The sequence below is a fragment of the Ptychodera flava genome, chromosome 9, assembly GCF_041260155.1.
Source record: "Ptychodera flava strain L36383 chromosome 9, AS_Pfla_20210202, whole genome shotgun sequence".
Classification (NCBI taxonomy): domain Eukaryota; kingdom Metazoa; phylum Hemichordata; class Enteropneusta; family Ptychoderidae; genus Ptychodera; species Ptychodera flava.
Window position 1 is genome coordinate 38,416,376 of NC_091936.1, and position 15,786 is coordinate 38,432,161.

The window sequence follows — 15,786 nt, forward strand, 5'->3', positions numbered from 1 at the left end:
TAAGTATGGCAAATTGTATAGGCGTGACCTTTCTCTCATTCGCACTTGACTAAAACATTATCTTCAATTTGTAGAGAAATTTGGGCATATTTTGTCAGACGCCGATGTAAGAACTACTTGTTTGACCCCGGAACGTATACTACGTGCATTCACAAAGGTAGATTGCTTAATCTCATAACTGATCTTCAAATCATAGCCCTTAGGGTCGCTGACAAAATAAAAAAGATATCGCCGAAGACACGCCAGTGTGTTTCGGTCAAGTGATTAAGCCACTCTGTTTAGCAAATTAGAATCCGGCGCAAAATCTTTGATTTTCGTTCATGTGCGGAATGTGACGCTTCGTCAATTACAACTACCATTAAGATTACTCACAAATAGTATCAGCAGCCTCGGAGCCTCTATTATCCAATAGTAAGGCAGGTGGACGGCTCCAAACCAACAACTGAAAATTGAAAACAGCGAGGGACTGTAACGAGACGACATGTAACGAGCTTGGTCGCGATGAATCAAAGGCAGTTTCAACGCTGGAAAAGACATCATTAAAGAATATATATATATATATATATATATATATATATATATATATATATATATATATATATATGTGTGTGTGTGTAATAATAATAACACAAAATTTCTTCAAGTACAAAGTAATGATATCTGTTACATAAGTTTCATGCATCCTGCAATCATCAGACTTAAATAAATCTGGATAAATATTTTCTGTATACTGCGCGACAAGTGTAGAGTCTTTCAAAACAATGAACTCTTTGCCAATAACAGAGTTCGTAACTCGATAAATGCATGTATTTCCTGATATGCCGCGGTTTGTATGCTGTGGTAATTATTTACATGAGGATCACGTAACAGTAAATTTGATTAACCTCTGCCGGTTTGACCCTTCCTCTTTGCAAATACTGCAGTGTTTCCTGTCGAAATTTGTGCCAATTACTGACAAAATAATAAACTCAAGAAGTGCGCCTGGGATTTTTTTTTATCTGTCTCAGGTATTTTGTCACTTTTGCCGATTTTTAGAGATTATTCAAATTTGCTGTCACGTGATCATTGTGTAAACATTGCATAAAAATATACTATAATGGGGTTACGAGCTCATTTGTTTTTGCTGATAACTCATTGTCTTGAAGGGCCCAATACTAGGTGACCCATCAGGTAAGAAGTAATTCTCTTGTAGGAGGTAAAAATAAATACAAAGGCGTCTTCAGCCTAATCTTTCAAATTGAAAATAGCATATCATACGTACAGTTGTGACGTCTTGTAATGCATCGTGATTGCCCATGCCGTGACTGGAATTATAGGTACAACTGAAAATACGAACGCAGAGTAGAGCACATCAAAACCTGGCATATCCATTCAGTGAAAGTCTGACATTGTTATTTCTGCACTTGCGGTAACCAGCTTTCATAGCGTTCTCGAATAATTAGATAAAGGGCCATAAAAAGGGGCTGTTTCCGATACATAAAGTTTGAAAAGAAGTTGTCGGTATGTGACTAGTATTGATAATAAATATGCAACACACGTGGCTGAATCATTCCAAGATAATGTTTGTCGTTTCGGTATGAATCTACATATGGATGAGGTTTTGAATATTTCTGCTACCTTGATAAATTGTGTTATCTTTTCATTTTTATATGGCAATATAACAGTCTCGTAAATTAAAGAGACGGCATTTATTGCACTCTCTGTATAATCACAGAAGCGAAGTAGAAGTAGGTCGGTGATATAACTCTAGTTTCCTCTTCATCGGTCGTCGAACTCGTAGCCAGGGTAAAAAAGATAATATTACATGTGACTGTATACCCTCCTTAGTCTTACTTACCCCAGCCAATGAAATGATAAAGCTTAAAATTAGGTTTCTGAAAGACGGCTGCAGTGATCATGCCATTTAGGTACAACCCTTCCACGAACATCCAGGTAAATACACAAAACCTGGTGTACTGTCGAATGCACTCGAAAGTTTCGCAAAGTCCCTTCTGCGAATAAACATTAAGAGTGCATGAGATGCATGACAAAATTTTGTGAAATTTATCAAAAGGAGATAAAAAGGAAACCTGCAAGATGCCATATGAAGAGACATTAAATATGCCCATCAACTTTTATGGGTTTTTTATGCAAGGACGAGACGGTAACATTTTGTATCACTCTCTGATTCAGCAGTTTCGTCTTACGTTTTGCAGACTCTCATCAAAACTTGCAAGTTCATTTAGAGTAAAGTTTAATATTTGCGGACCCCTGTTAAAGTAGAACGTACCACGGGGAAAGATCTTCAGACACTTAAATGTTTACAATGATTAGCTGGTCTGGTATTTGTGTGGACTAAATTTGAAGCCCGGGAAATTACAGTCTTGTTTGGGCGAAAACCAAAAACATTTTACCCGATAGAACGATAACCATTTTATCGGTGTAGCGGCCATTATGATTTTCAACCTCCGGTAATGTTTTGGTAATTTGTTTCTCTGATATTAACATTTTGCAGGGTGACACCCGATCTTTATTCTTGAGAATAAAAGAAAATGGTTTAAAGTTTCTCTGAAGAAAGTTTGAACACACGTTTAAAACTTTCCGTTCCGGGTGCGTACTATGTTGACTAAACACTTTGTGCTCGTGTTCGTATTATAAAGAAAGTGCTGTCATATGCAGACTTTCTGAACTGGTTGGTGTTAGCATACACGCGTATAAAGCTTACTTCACGTCACCGTTTCATTCCTTAAAGGGCTATATTTGCTGTGGAGGATCTATTATAAATGTCAAAATTAAGTACTATCAGGACCTTTTTTCGTTTGTACCGTTTCAGAATTTAGAATGTATATTTGCGGATAAGAGGAATGCTTTACACATGCAGACAAACAAACAAATAAGTAAGTGAACTTATAAGTAATTTTAAGTAATTTTAAAAGAAAAGAAACATAAAACAAGTCTCGACATTACAATTCTTCACGGCTTATTCTAATTAATGATAAAATATTGAGTATCTTTATCTTGGAATCTAGTATGACTACGCCGCATTTCGAACACACTTTTTAAAATGGATTCTCCCACCGTTTTAAGAAAGTTTCAAGAAAATGACAATATTACAATGGCATTTTGTGCATGGCGCTTGGGTAATCATCCACCTTGACATGTTCACCCCATGACCTTGTAAGCAGGTCGACACTCTCCATTGATAACAGTGGGTTTAGGCCATACTGCATGGTGGTGAAAGGTCTATGTACTTTATGACAACGATAATGCATAATAATATCTCTCCCTCCCCCCTCTCTCTCTCTCTCTCTCTCTCTCTCTCTCTCTCTCTCTCTCTCTCTCTCTCTCTCTCTCTCTCTCTCTCTCTCTCTCTCTCTCTCTCTCTCTCTCTCTCTCTCTCTCACGTGTTTGTGCATAATATCATGAATAAACCTATAGATGTATGGGTTTGTACTTACCACTTTTGCTATGGTTGGTAATTCTGAGGCGTTCAGAAAGGCATCCAGTCTATACACATTGTCTACATAGAGTATTATGTCAACGATTGTTCTGATAAGTAAGGATAAAAACAGCTGCTTGTGAATGGTCGTCCTGTCGCACTGCAGACTCCTGAAGTTTTAAAGGCAGGAAAAAAGAAAATAATTGTTGATTTTGTTTAGATATGCACTTATAAGATGGTGGTAACATCTGCATGGGCAAGCCTACTTTAACAACGACTGCAAATTCATAATTGCATTCAGATATTCAAGGATGTGTGACTTTCTGTGCCTGTCTGTCAGAGGTAGTCATCGAGGCAAACTGTAAAGCGTGCAGTACACTGTCCGCCTATGCCTTATTTCAGAAAGACTGATACATCGATAGAGAAAAATATAGAGACATTCGCCCAGTACATATATGTATGGAAGATTTCAGAGATGAATTGAAACCGAATACACTTACCGGAAATAGCAAAAGATAAAAAGAGCGATGAACAGGCCAGTAAGAGATATGCTGTACCCAACTATCTCCAAAATTTTAGATCCATGGATAGTTTCTTGTAAAAACTGTCGGGCAAAACAGTGACAATATTACTCATAGCAAATTTCGGTACAAATGATCAGTTTGGAATTTTTGTCACTTCGTTCATATCATGGAAGTGGAAACGTCAATATAATAGGATACCAATGCGTACATTTGTCAACTTCTACTTTCCTTGCATTCAATACAGAGAAAGTAGCTCTTAATTGTTACCATCTATAACATCAACCAACATTAGACATTTCATTACTTATGGTACCATCATCATTATCATCATCATCATCAAAGCCGCCATCTTAATTTGTACTATCACAAGCTTCGCCGCCTCCGCTGTCGTCATCGCCATCACAACCATCATCATCAGCAGCAGCAGTAGCAGCTTACATTTATTATGCAAATTCAACTCGTGGTGGTCAAGGGAAACAGAATACTGACATCGTACTCTCCAGGCCGTTGAGAAAGAAAAGCTCTCACTTTTAGAGAAAGGACAATTTTTAGCGGTTCATATAAGGCCAAGGCGAAAATATCGTGAGGTTCAAGTTATCCGACCTGCCGAAACTTTTACACGTCGACCATAAACATTTTAAAGCTATACATAAATAGAAGAAATGGAAAAGCAATCGAAAGACAGGTGAAATGTGGCGAAAAATAAAAATCCACAAGAACTTCAGTGTGCTCTAGTCATTGTTGCACGCTGCAAAGAAGCCATGTAACAACCAGTAATGCCGTAAGGTGAAATAAATTCAATTCAGAAAATGTGATCATGGAGATGGAAAACTCTTTGGCCACTTTTTGAATAGCACAAATGACTTTACAACTCGAAGCAAGTCAGTAAAAATGGCGAATTTTCAACGACCTTGCTCCAGTACAGTACGCATGCTCATGAATGTTCAAGAGTGTACATTCTTAAGACCATACAGTACGGTTGGTAATCAAGCTTGAAAAGAATAAATCCGGTTTTTTTTTGTTTTTTGTTTTTGTTTCTGTTTTTTTCTTTTTCTTTTTTTGGTCTGAAAAGTGACTTTACCGACTTTAATGACTTACAAGAGTTTCCTATCCCTTGCACCCTTTATTAGAAATATTTTTGCCTTAACGATCTTCAACCTTTCACTCACATGATTTTACTGCTATTGCTCTGCATCGCTCTGCTGACCTTAAGATACGCCCAGTGAAGACACAATCCAAATTCATGGTTAGTCAATCGGCCGCAAGTTCAAAGGAGGCGGTCATCGGAACTGCGCTCAAAGGTCGCTAAGGACCCATGCGATCGATGTAAACACTGTATCCAAGCTACTTTGTTGATTGATGAAAGTTAAAACATGTTTGCCATAATGTGCATCGTAAAATGTATATGTTGCAGCTATGTTGACATGATGCATCTATACATAGTCACCGTCCCTCCACCCACGCACATGCGCAATTCCGAAGACCGCTTCCCTTTAACCACAGTTCCTCCACTGTTCTTTAACACATCCGATCGATCCAGCCATACGACTATCGATTTTGGAATTGAACTTTGAACTTAAAATATAGGATAGGGACTTGTACACAGGGTGTACGTCATTTTCAATAATCTTCTGAAAGTAGGAAAAGGGCTTAGGTTTGAAGTTGTACACAAACAGGGATTTATTTTCGCCAAATAATGACAACAAATGTCATTTGAATGTGACCATATTAACGTAACGGAATCATAATTTCATCTACTAAAACCTGGACGGTGGTTATTGACAAACCTTTCAGTTTCCTGTGCAAGAATTGTGTGTCAATTCAGTTATGAAGGCATTAAGACACGTATGTCCACTTATCTCGTGTTGTGATAAGACAATATTATCATACCTGGAAACGTATTGTGAAGGATCTATTCTCCGCGACATTGTTTTGAACAACTTAAAAAAATCTCAAAATTAAAAAAATCCCAACCTACCTACCCTAGTTTTGAAAAGCATGTAATCGAAACTACACAATTATTTTTATTTTTTGCGTAACTACAGAGTCACAATATGGGTCCCTGTCAAAATTTGTCCCTTGTCCAGGGTATGCTTCCCGCCAATTTCCAGCGCCCTTCCGTGTGCTCGATGACAACACAGTGAACTGAAGAGTCCGCGTGTATGAGAAAAGGAAATTATATTTACGAGGAAATCGAGCACTTTAAGTGTTATTATAAGCTACACACGATGAAAGCACAGGCAATTGTCATTTTTCTTAGGTTTCTGTTTAACCGGATATACAAAAGGTTTCTTCAAGTTGTTTGAACGGTTCAAATATTCAAAGTGAAATCAACATGACAGATAGCGAAGGACTCTGTGTATAAAATTGATGGAATTGACATACTGCAACTTAGGAGTTGGGATTTTTACATTTGTGAAGGCACATGTTAAACTGCGTTGCTCAAATGAATACTGGTGTAGAAAAAACATCTTTAGCCTCCGTAAGATAACATTGCATATCCCTGGTTGCACTTTCATTAAGCCCACGGATAATCTCATTCTCCGATCAACATAGACCCTTCAACTGGACCGTGTAGGAAGTGACTTGCATTAGAGCTAGAAATCTGCCGTCCTGGTGAATCCAACACCGGCAACCTTTAATGGCAAACATTTGAAGTGTATATTAAGTGCCAGGAAACAGTACACAAAGAACGGTTTGAAAGGACTAGGTGATGATAGTTTTTATACTTATGGATAGTGAACACACATGCTCAATACCCTGAGTCTTCCTGCTTCAACCTTAGCTGCTTCATCTTCACGACTTTGTTCACCGAAGACGCAAGAACGCGAGAACTTTGCCAAAGACAAATACAATTTATATGTATGTGTACATGCATATCGTTTATATAAAACTGTTGAAACTATCCTACTCGGAAGAAACGTCTGTTCCCTTTGGACCTCTTTCACCAACTTCAATTTTCGCGTTCTCGTTACAGGTGACATGCACTGCATGTGTCTTGCACCGCAGAGTAATGCTTTCCAAGTCGTCATGATCCCTATAAATCTCTCGGAGGCTCCGAGAACATTTGAGTGAAAAATCACCCATCGTCCTCTTTAAGCGACACGCGCTAATTGATCGGGTGCCGAAACAGTCTCGTTAGCTTTAGGGGAAAGACCATAAAATGGTCATAAAAATTCAATTAGCAAAACATCAAGGTAATGAATATACAATTCCATTCTCCTTAAAGCAGGATTTTTGACTGTCATTATCTCCTTAGGAAATGTAATTTAACGGGAGTCGTAATCCCTTCCCAACAGGGGTAACTCATCCAGTCCATCAAATCATTTGCGTACGTCGCAACTGAGTATACTGGCGTGGGGAGTTTCATTGCGATATGGAGATTCAATTTAAATAGCAGATGTTACAAATAACACAGGGGTAAGGGCGTCGACGAATTATGCAGAGATAAAAGGTTACCGAGCTTGTCGGCAAAACCTTTGTGAAATACTGAACACTGATATGTGTGTGCAAGTAGACCTCGTGAAAAAAAAGGTGACGGAAGATTACTTTCAATGAGGTATCAGTTGAATGGCATTAACGTCTACAACAAGTAACGATCACCCGTGTCGCTAGAGAAGCTTGAATGAAACCGCATCTGTACATTAACAAGGATGCCTTCTCAAGAAATGTACCAGAATATCCTATTTGACGCAGGCCGTTTTGCTCGCCGAACGCCATTTTGATGGCGAGCAAGAGGTGATGAAGTAAAATTTTTACTCACCTCGAGATCTGCTTTGGTTGCATTGTCCTCCTCGATTGAATTGATGATGATCTTGATTTCCTTGTCAATGCAAACGGTTATGTGATGCAGTTTATCAAAATCTACCCATTCTCCGTCATCCTGGCAGTATCTTGTGGCGAATTCTACAGAGTTAAAAGAACAATAGAAAAACCAAAATTGTTAGTTTGGGTTGATATTGATAAGTGAAATACCCATGGCCGCTCGAAAGTGTAGACTCTATAAGAAGACGACACTATGGGAAATGATTGACGGTGCAACAGAAGTTTGCTTATGATGTGATTTGCCACATCGCATCAACTGTACACTAAACACGGCTGTGTGAGTTCGAATTCCCCTTCAAAGTTCTTCATCGTCCTACTGGAGCGTGAAATTCTCCAGAAATTTACCTGTTGCGGTTTTTTAAAAAATTGTACAGGTCAAGCTGCGGTGACGTCGGAAGGTGATTTTTTGACAGCGATATCCTTTCTTTATGCTGACTGTGGGACATCCAAGCGGAGGGTCTTACTAGTTTACAGGAGGAAAAAATCATTCAAGCATGCTTTGCCGCAAGACGCCCTCTTTATTATGCTGGCTTCGTTCAAGCCTTTTACATTACTTGATGGTTACTTTACATTTTGTATGCTAGAAGACGCATAACATCTCTAACATACCAAATTCTGGACACCCGCTTCGACAAGTGTTTGAAAGTTTCAACCACCGTTTAAAAATGAACCTCTCTTGTAAGAAATGGTACCCCTTGCTCGAGTTGTCTATTTTCCGTCTTTCCGATTCTTCTGACGTCACAGATGAAGACAGATCTTTGATTAAGCACGACTGCTGAGGGGCTAGGCAGCGTAAGGATATTGCGATGATCACGTTCATATCTCCTAGTGATGTATAATTCGACGGTAACAGAAGCGTGCTGTCTCCATTATCTCACGGGCATGCATGTGCGATCGGCGTTAATCGCCACGTCTAAGTTATAAAATTGAATGAGATATTCACGGGCTAGCAAAGACACTTCTGCAACGAGCATAGTCTAAAAGGTTTGGCAATGTACCAAAGTTATATACTTTGGTGAAGTGAATTTGAAGTCGGACCTCAATCGTAAATATTCAATGCAAATTATATGTTAATGAGCACTTGTCGACGTGCTGGATGATAGAAAAGAAGCTCTTCTGTTATAAACAAACAAGCAAAACCTACATACACAATTTACAAGGCGTCCTGTTAGCGTGACATTCGGCTTTTGTCAGTGTAGTATACACCGTCGTATTTTAAATACGATGCGGACGCTCCGAAGTATTGATGGGCTAGACCTTTTACGCCTACAAATAGCTATTTTAGTTCCAGCAGAGCTTTCGGTGTGTCCGCATTGGACCGAGTCAGGCTATTAGAAGACGAAATGACGATCAAAATTCCGAATGACAGCGTATTCCACGTTACGCTAGATTACGCCTCGGGGACAGATTTCGGATTTTACGGTACTTTTTTAGATCTGCCGTTTTTTAGTCTAATTTTAAAGCTCTTGTAGAAAGAAAAAAAATTCACCGTCTTATAGTTTTTCGAAAATAAAAAAATCAGTTTTCCGAATAGAGTTAACACAGAGATGGCTGTGATCTTGAATTCCTAATATCGGCAAATCTTAGGAAATGTATGTCTGTAAGAAGCCAGAAACGAATATTTTGGTATGTTCTTAATCTCCCATGTGCCACAAGTGTTGCTAGAAAAAACTTTTTTCGGTCACCTGTCAAGCGTTTTCAACTATGACGTTGTATGGTCCAAACTATTTCTGTTGAATAGATAGCCACAGATTTAGAGTAGCTTGGGGTCTATTTTAACTTAACAATATTTTATTTTTCTTGGGGTCTATTTTAACTTAACAATATGTTTATTTTATTTTCATATGGCACGTTTCATTACTTTGAGATAAAATAACAAATTCAATTTTCTAACAATTCATACAGTAATCACTTTCTTTCATACAACACAAAAGGAAAGCATATTCGTTGACTAATTGCAAGCCAGGATAACATATTGAAAAGTTTGATGTCAGTGTTACGCGATTTTGTTCAAACAGCTATCTTCTTGTGCTTTATAACCTTATTGTTTTTTCCCTTTCATTTGTTAATCAAACACTGAAGAATCCGTTAACACATTGGTTGAAGACGAAAACAAAGAGCTTGAAGGGGTTCAAGGTCGTCGCAGTGCATGCAGGTCATACACATGATTTCATAGTATTTTTAATACCATGACAGCCCTAAACATCATGGCTATACTCAGATACCAGAAATGATATTTTGGCAAACTTCATGTACGATGCACCACAAGGGAGAACGCGCTCCCGGGACAGATATTTGAACTCTTTACAATTCTCTTCTGATCTTCCACTTGTTGGGGCTCATTCTAGCTCTTGGTGTAAAAAAAATACCGTCTTACTTTTTCGAAAATTGAAAATTTTATTTATCTCCATAGAGTTAACAAAACGATGGCGGCCATTTTGAATTTCAAATATTGATACATTTTAGGATATTTGTTTCTCTAGTACCAAACTTTGCACGGTGATCCCTGATTTTTATTCTTGATTCGACGAAAGAAAGGTTGAAAGTTTCATTGAAGAAAGTTTGAGCTAAAGCTAAGGTCTTTCACTTTCGAGGTGGATATTAATTAAGAAAATACAATTGTTTACAGTGATCTTTTATATATAACCCCATCGGCTCGATTTAAGGTCTAAAACATATACGTAATAGCACCAAGAAACCTCCGCATATCGGCAATGTTTCTGAGTTGTGCACTATTCTGAGAGTACAACAGTCTGACCCTCAAAATGCCATGAAATAAAACGTCTCGTGCTATTTCGATAAATCTTGTCATCGAAGATACGCATATTTAGTTGCATTTTTGACTTATTTCAATTAGATGGGCTTAAAGAGTGCTGTGTATTCATTATTTATTTTCAATCGACCATTATCCATCTGACTTCTTTCCATGATTTTACTTTGGCGAGCTCGATAACAGGAAAGCAGCTGCGCCATCTTGTTTCTACAGCCTACTTCTTCATTATAAATTCATGATAGTTAAAATCAAAGGCTTCAAAATACGCAAGCCCTCGTTTTCATCCCATTATCGCAAGGTGGTGACCGATAAAGCCAGTATCATGTACTCCCGTTCGTCTATAAATACTCTGATAAGACGAAACAGAAGACGTATGTTCTTTGAGATCATATCGTCATGAAAAGTTCAACTGAAGTATCACCACTGTCCCAGGTATATTATGTTGTATATTGACAGTGTCAACGTGTAAATCTTTGAAGAGCGATGAAATGTTAAAGCCATCAATAGACTAATACTCTTATATTTTAATTCGTTTTGTTTCATAAAACAAATGCATTGTTCTTATTTTTCTTTAAACAGTATGCTGAAATGCTAGGTACCAGCATGGCAAATACAACACGTTGTTATACACTGTTGTTGATAAACGAATTCGAGTCCGGACTGAATTCATTTGTTTACACTACTATTTATTTGACATTGCATTGACAAGTCGCCAGCATGATTGCTAGAAACTGTATTTAAGGTTCCAAGACAAGAAATTGACCTTTTTAAGCTAACAATTCTCTATAGTGTTTAATAAGCTCAGAATCCCCGCAAATTATATATTTTCGGAAAGCCTAGATATAGGGGAACATTTTGGTTACCATAGTGTCACAATTGATTACATAACTATCACGTGACAGCTAACTTGCATAAACTTTCAAAAATCGGTTTTTCCTATGTTTTGTTTCAACGCTTTGAGATATGTTGCTGAAATTTGTGGGAGTGTAAGCTGTCATTAGGATCTTTCAAATTGAGTCTCATAAATTTTTTAAACCTTCTAAAGCAATTTTTATGCCAGAAAAACTTCCAGAGCGGTGAATATAATCTTAGTTGGCTTCTTTAAAATTGTGCTCCAAAAAAAACTAAGCAAGAAATAAAAAATCTGAGACATACTTTGGAAGAGCGTTGTGACAGCTGGTATTTTCAGAAAGTTTGAGGCAGATATTTTGAAGCATTGAGACAAAACAAAGGGAAAACCAATTTTTGAAAGGTTATGCAAATTACCTGTCACGTGATAGTTATGTAAACAATGGTGATACTGTTGTTGCCAAAATGTTCCCCTTAACTAGGCTTTCAGAAAATGTACAATTTACGGGGGTTCTGAGCTTATTAACCATCAGAGAATTGTTAGATTAAAAAGGTCAATTTCTTGTCTTGGAACCTTAACAAACTGAACAAAATACTTGAAAAGACATCAATAGTTTGTTTTGTTTTGGGGTTTTTGCTCTTCATGTGCATGACATTTACGCAGCATTTTCTCTCTGGAACAGCTACGAGCTGAAAACTAGGGCGAAGACAACGCCCAAAGAACGGCGCTCGCTGACAGCAAAACGGCAGTTACAGCATGCATTAACAAGACTTTTGTGGAACAAAGAGACTGAGTCAAGGCCCTTGTAGATCTTCCTCGTTGACATATACCAGTAGCCTCGGGAGCTTGGAAGAGCGAGGAACACAAACTAACATTTGTATAGTTGCAGTCAGGCGGTCAAACCACGCCGCACATCTGCTATGAGGGCGAGAGGTTGCAAGGGATCGTGCGTCAGAGAGCGGAAAGCATGTTGGCCAATCATTTTGTAAAGTATAATTTGAAAAGTCAGTTCTCTTTTTTGACGAATATGCCGGCAGGATTAATTTTCCTGAACCGAGTATGTTTTATTTGGCCGCAAGTTGCATTTGCGTCACAGCAATAAATATAACCGAAGAACGTAATTGCTTTGTGGAACGTTACAGCCGGTGCATCAACAGCTCTGGTAGCATGCAACATAGCTAGCAAGGAAACTTGAGCAATCGAAAGACAGATAGGTCCAGACAGACAGACAGAAAGACAGGCAGACAAACAGACAGACAGACAATGATCAGACCGATAAACAGAAAAACCGACAGTTGCGAACAAAGATCAGGCAATTTGAAAGTGAATATACCGACAGACAGGCTGATGGCAGGAAATGTGATCTGGCACGAAGCACGACAGTAGGCAGTCAGATGACAAATGCGGGCAGACAGGTATCGTGAAAGTAATACATGCACACCGACATCTCACCGAGTTCGATCGAAGCATTGTGTCAGCGTACGCGCATGGGAATCTGAGAGGAGCATACAACGCAAGTTGTGTTGTGTAAAACAACAGATTATTTCAGTATGGCCATGAAATGATGGTGATTTCGAAGATTTAAGTTCATTGAAACCCTTATTCGCATTTTACGTCTCTGATTGGATGTAATGTCGGTTATCGACATTGATTACTTCAAAAACGATTCTCCGTCTTAAGGTCGACTGGTTGTTATGATGATATGAACGTATGAGCGAAAAACGCCCGGACAAACTTGTACTCTCCCTCAGCGAAAGCCTGGAGCGTCGTAAAATGTAATTTTCCAAATACACGGCAAAACACGACCCCGGGTCATTAGGTCGATATCATCACAGTGACCCGGGGACTGTGCCCAGAAAAAAAATGAAGCATAAACCAAATCACTGGGATGACGAACGGTTTCTTTGCTGTCCACAAACTCTTTACACGCCGATCAGCCTAATACAGTATGCTTTCAACTCGTTCACGGCCAGGAAAAGGTCATGTACCGACCGTGACAGATGACACGAGAGGGTTTAGAGATGCGCAAGCCGTGACCGACATATGTCGCTACATAAACGTTTAGTCTTCTGCGTTGCATACTAAACAACGTCTTCGAAAGCAAATGGTTTTCTCAAACTGGAAACACTGAACAAGATTGGAACTAATTTGGGTAATTGGATCTTCATATTTTTCACATTTCTCTAAAATGTTAGGTGTTCTATACTGAATGTTGCAATATCACAAATTATTGATAAAAACAAGTGTATTACTGAAAAACAAATGCAGATAAGCCTACATTTGCAGATTAAACAGACATTATTTCACCATCCAATTATCCTAAATTAGTTCCAATTGTGTTACTGTAACTCAGCTGGGTTCATCTGACGTGGGTTCATCTGAAACGGAGATTTCACAAAGAAGTAATTCAGTAATTCATAAGTCTTACTCCTGACTAAGATCTGTCGAATAAATGTTTGAATTTTTCATGTACTACGCGCCCACATCACTTTTATAAAGAGGGGTAGCCACCTGACTCGATGAACACTCGTAAATACCATCCATAATGTTAATCTGCAGAGGGAAAAAATATGAGTAAGTGGGCCATTATCGCTTTTGGAACAAAATTTGATCGACTTTGAAATTGTAAAAAATATAACAAAAACTCAAAATTTCTTGCGAACTCAGAGGCGAAAAATACAAAATTCAATAATTTACTCCACGTACCAACTAAAATAAAATGAACTAAGGTAAAAAAAAATGTCAAAATTCCTAGGTCATGTTGTATTCAGCATGTCCTATTTCCATGTTGATTACACACACGTATACAGTGAACTCACTTTCGACTTGCAACATGAATATTTACGAAAGCGTTAAGTCTACCCCTGAAGCATAATCGCTCTGTAATTGAACAAATCTCAACGCAAATAGGAAAAACACTGCACGTGAATGAAACGTGACTACGGGTTGTTTGACCTATTGTGATTGCGTATTTCATTCAACGATAAAGTATTTTCAGTAAAAAGCATAGCAGTTACAAATCCCATTAAGATTATCTGTTGCATGGGCGGTGTATGTTTCATATTGTTAACACGGTGGAACAAAAGTAAAGCCCAAAGATTTAAGTTTTTTTCCTGTCATTTGTGACATTTTAGACATGGCCATACGTCAAATGGGTAGTACCTGATATCGCCCTTTCCTATTGTTAGAAACTGGACTCTGTCTCGTGTCTGAAACATAAATGGATGTCAGCCATGTTTTTACGACACAGGTACGTATGTACGTACAGGTGATATTGGTTATTAACCCCAAAGAATCCTTTTAACGTAAGTTTTTACCATCAAATGTCAATTTGTTTGTAAACCAACTGTTTATCCGAAATCCGAATATAAACAGTGTCCGCCGTGAGGAAATGAAAACAGGCGGCCACTGTAAATAGATATTGGCAGGGTCCTTGCCTTTCATTGGAAAGAGCTGATGTTACCGTCACTGATGAAACAGAACTCACTGCGTCTCAACTCTAGCAAATATTGACAGTCGCGGGCTGTATGGCAAATGTTCAGCAAGTCATGATTTCTTGTCATCTCGAAGTCTCCTGGGTACACTTTGTAAAATCGCATGGTTACTGAAGACGACGATTGCCTAGACTAGAGTCCATACGTCCGTTTGGAGTTTACAGAGCCCAAAATAAACCGTAACGGTATACAATTACAAAAGCTGCCACTGTTTACAAATATTTTCATGAAGTCGTTGCACTCGTTGCTAACCTACATAGGACTTGAACTATATCCAAAGTAATATAAAGAGTTCCTTTTAAAACTAATTGAGCACACTTGACCGTATCTTGACCAGCGTAACTAGTTTTTATCACTGGCACCCTGAACAATGGCACTTGCCTTGCGCTTGGCCTGATCGTCTGCCGAAGAAATTTCAAAAATATCGCATCATTGCAACTCCAGAAATCTTCAAGGCCGAGCTATTCGTTTTGTGAAGAGGGTCGATGGAAATGGCTTGGCCGCTTCAGTTGAACCACGAGTCAGCCATTGTATCGTTTTCGATCAATTTCCGGCTCAATTATATCTAGCTCAATCACCATGAGCGATTCTGTGGTGTGATTCACTCAAACCCGACGAGATATAAATACCTATCGGTTTGCAACGCTGAATCGACACAATCATGTTGATTGCTTCCTTTCCGCCTGTGTGGTTCCACACTGTATGAATGCAAAATGTATGAATTTTGAAAGTTTGGTGAGGCACTCCATTTACTCAGTCATAGACCATAAGAGTTTCTATCACTTGGCCATATGAACAATTCTTCACTTAGCAGAAATGTGCCAAAGGCCCTATTAAGATGTTGTATAATTAAGAAGGAGCAAAGCTGTGCTGTATTTGAAAATTTCAATCGGAGTTTGATC

General features: G+C 38.5%; 1 protein-coding gene across 9 annotated transcripts in view; it reads right to left on the bottom strand.

Annotated features, from left to right (window-relative positions):
• Nucleotides 1-15,786, bottom strand: part of LOC139140916 (PDF receptor-like) — a 141,986-nt gene that overhangs the window by 12,211 nt on the left and 113,989 nt on the right. For all 9 annotated transcript variants that reach the window (XM_070710406.1, XM_070710399.1, XM_070710407.1 and 6 more), the window contains 6 exons: nucleotides 7,706-7,848; nucleotides 3,919-4,022; nucleotides 3,438-3,588; nucleotides 1,838-1,991; nucleotides 1,262-1,322; nucleotides 373-442 (listed from right to left, as the gene is read on the bottom strand). In XM_070710406.1, coding sequence (XP_070566507.1) covers nucleotides 373-442; nucleotides 1,262-1,322; nucleotides 1,838-1,991; nucleotides 3,438-3,588; nucleotides 3,919-4,022; nucleotides 7,706-7,848 — 683 coding nt within the window. The remainder of the gene's footprint in view (nucleotides 1-372; nucleotides 443-1,261; nucleotides 1,323-1,837; nucleotides 1,992-3,437; nucleotides 3,589-3,918; nucleotides 4,023-7,705; nucleotides 7,849-15,786) is intronic.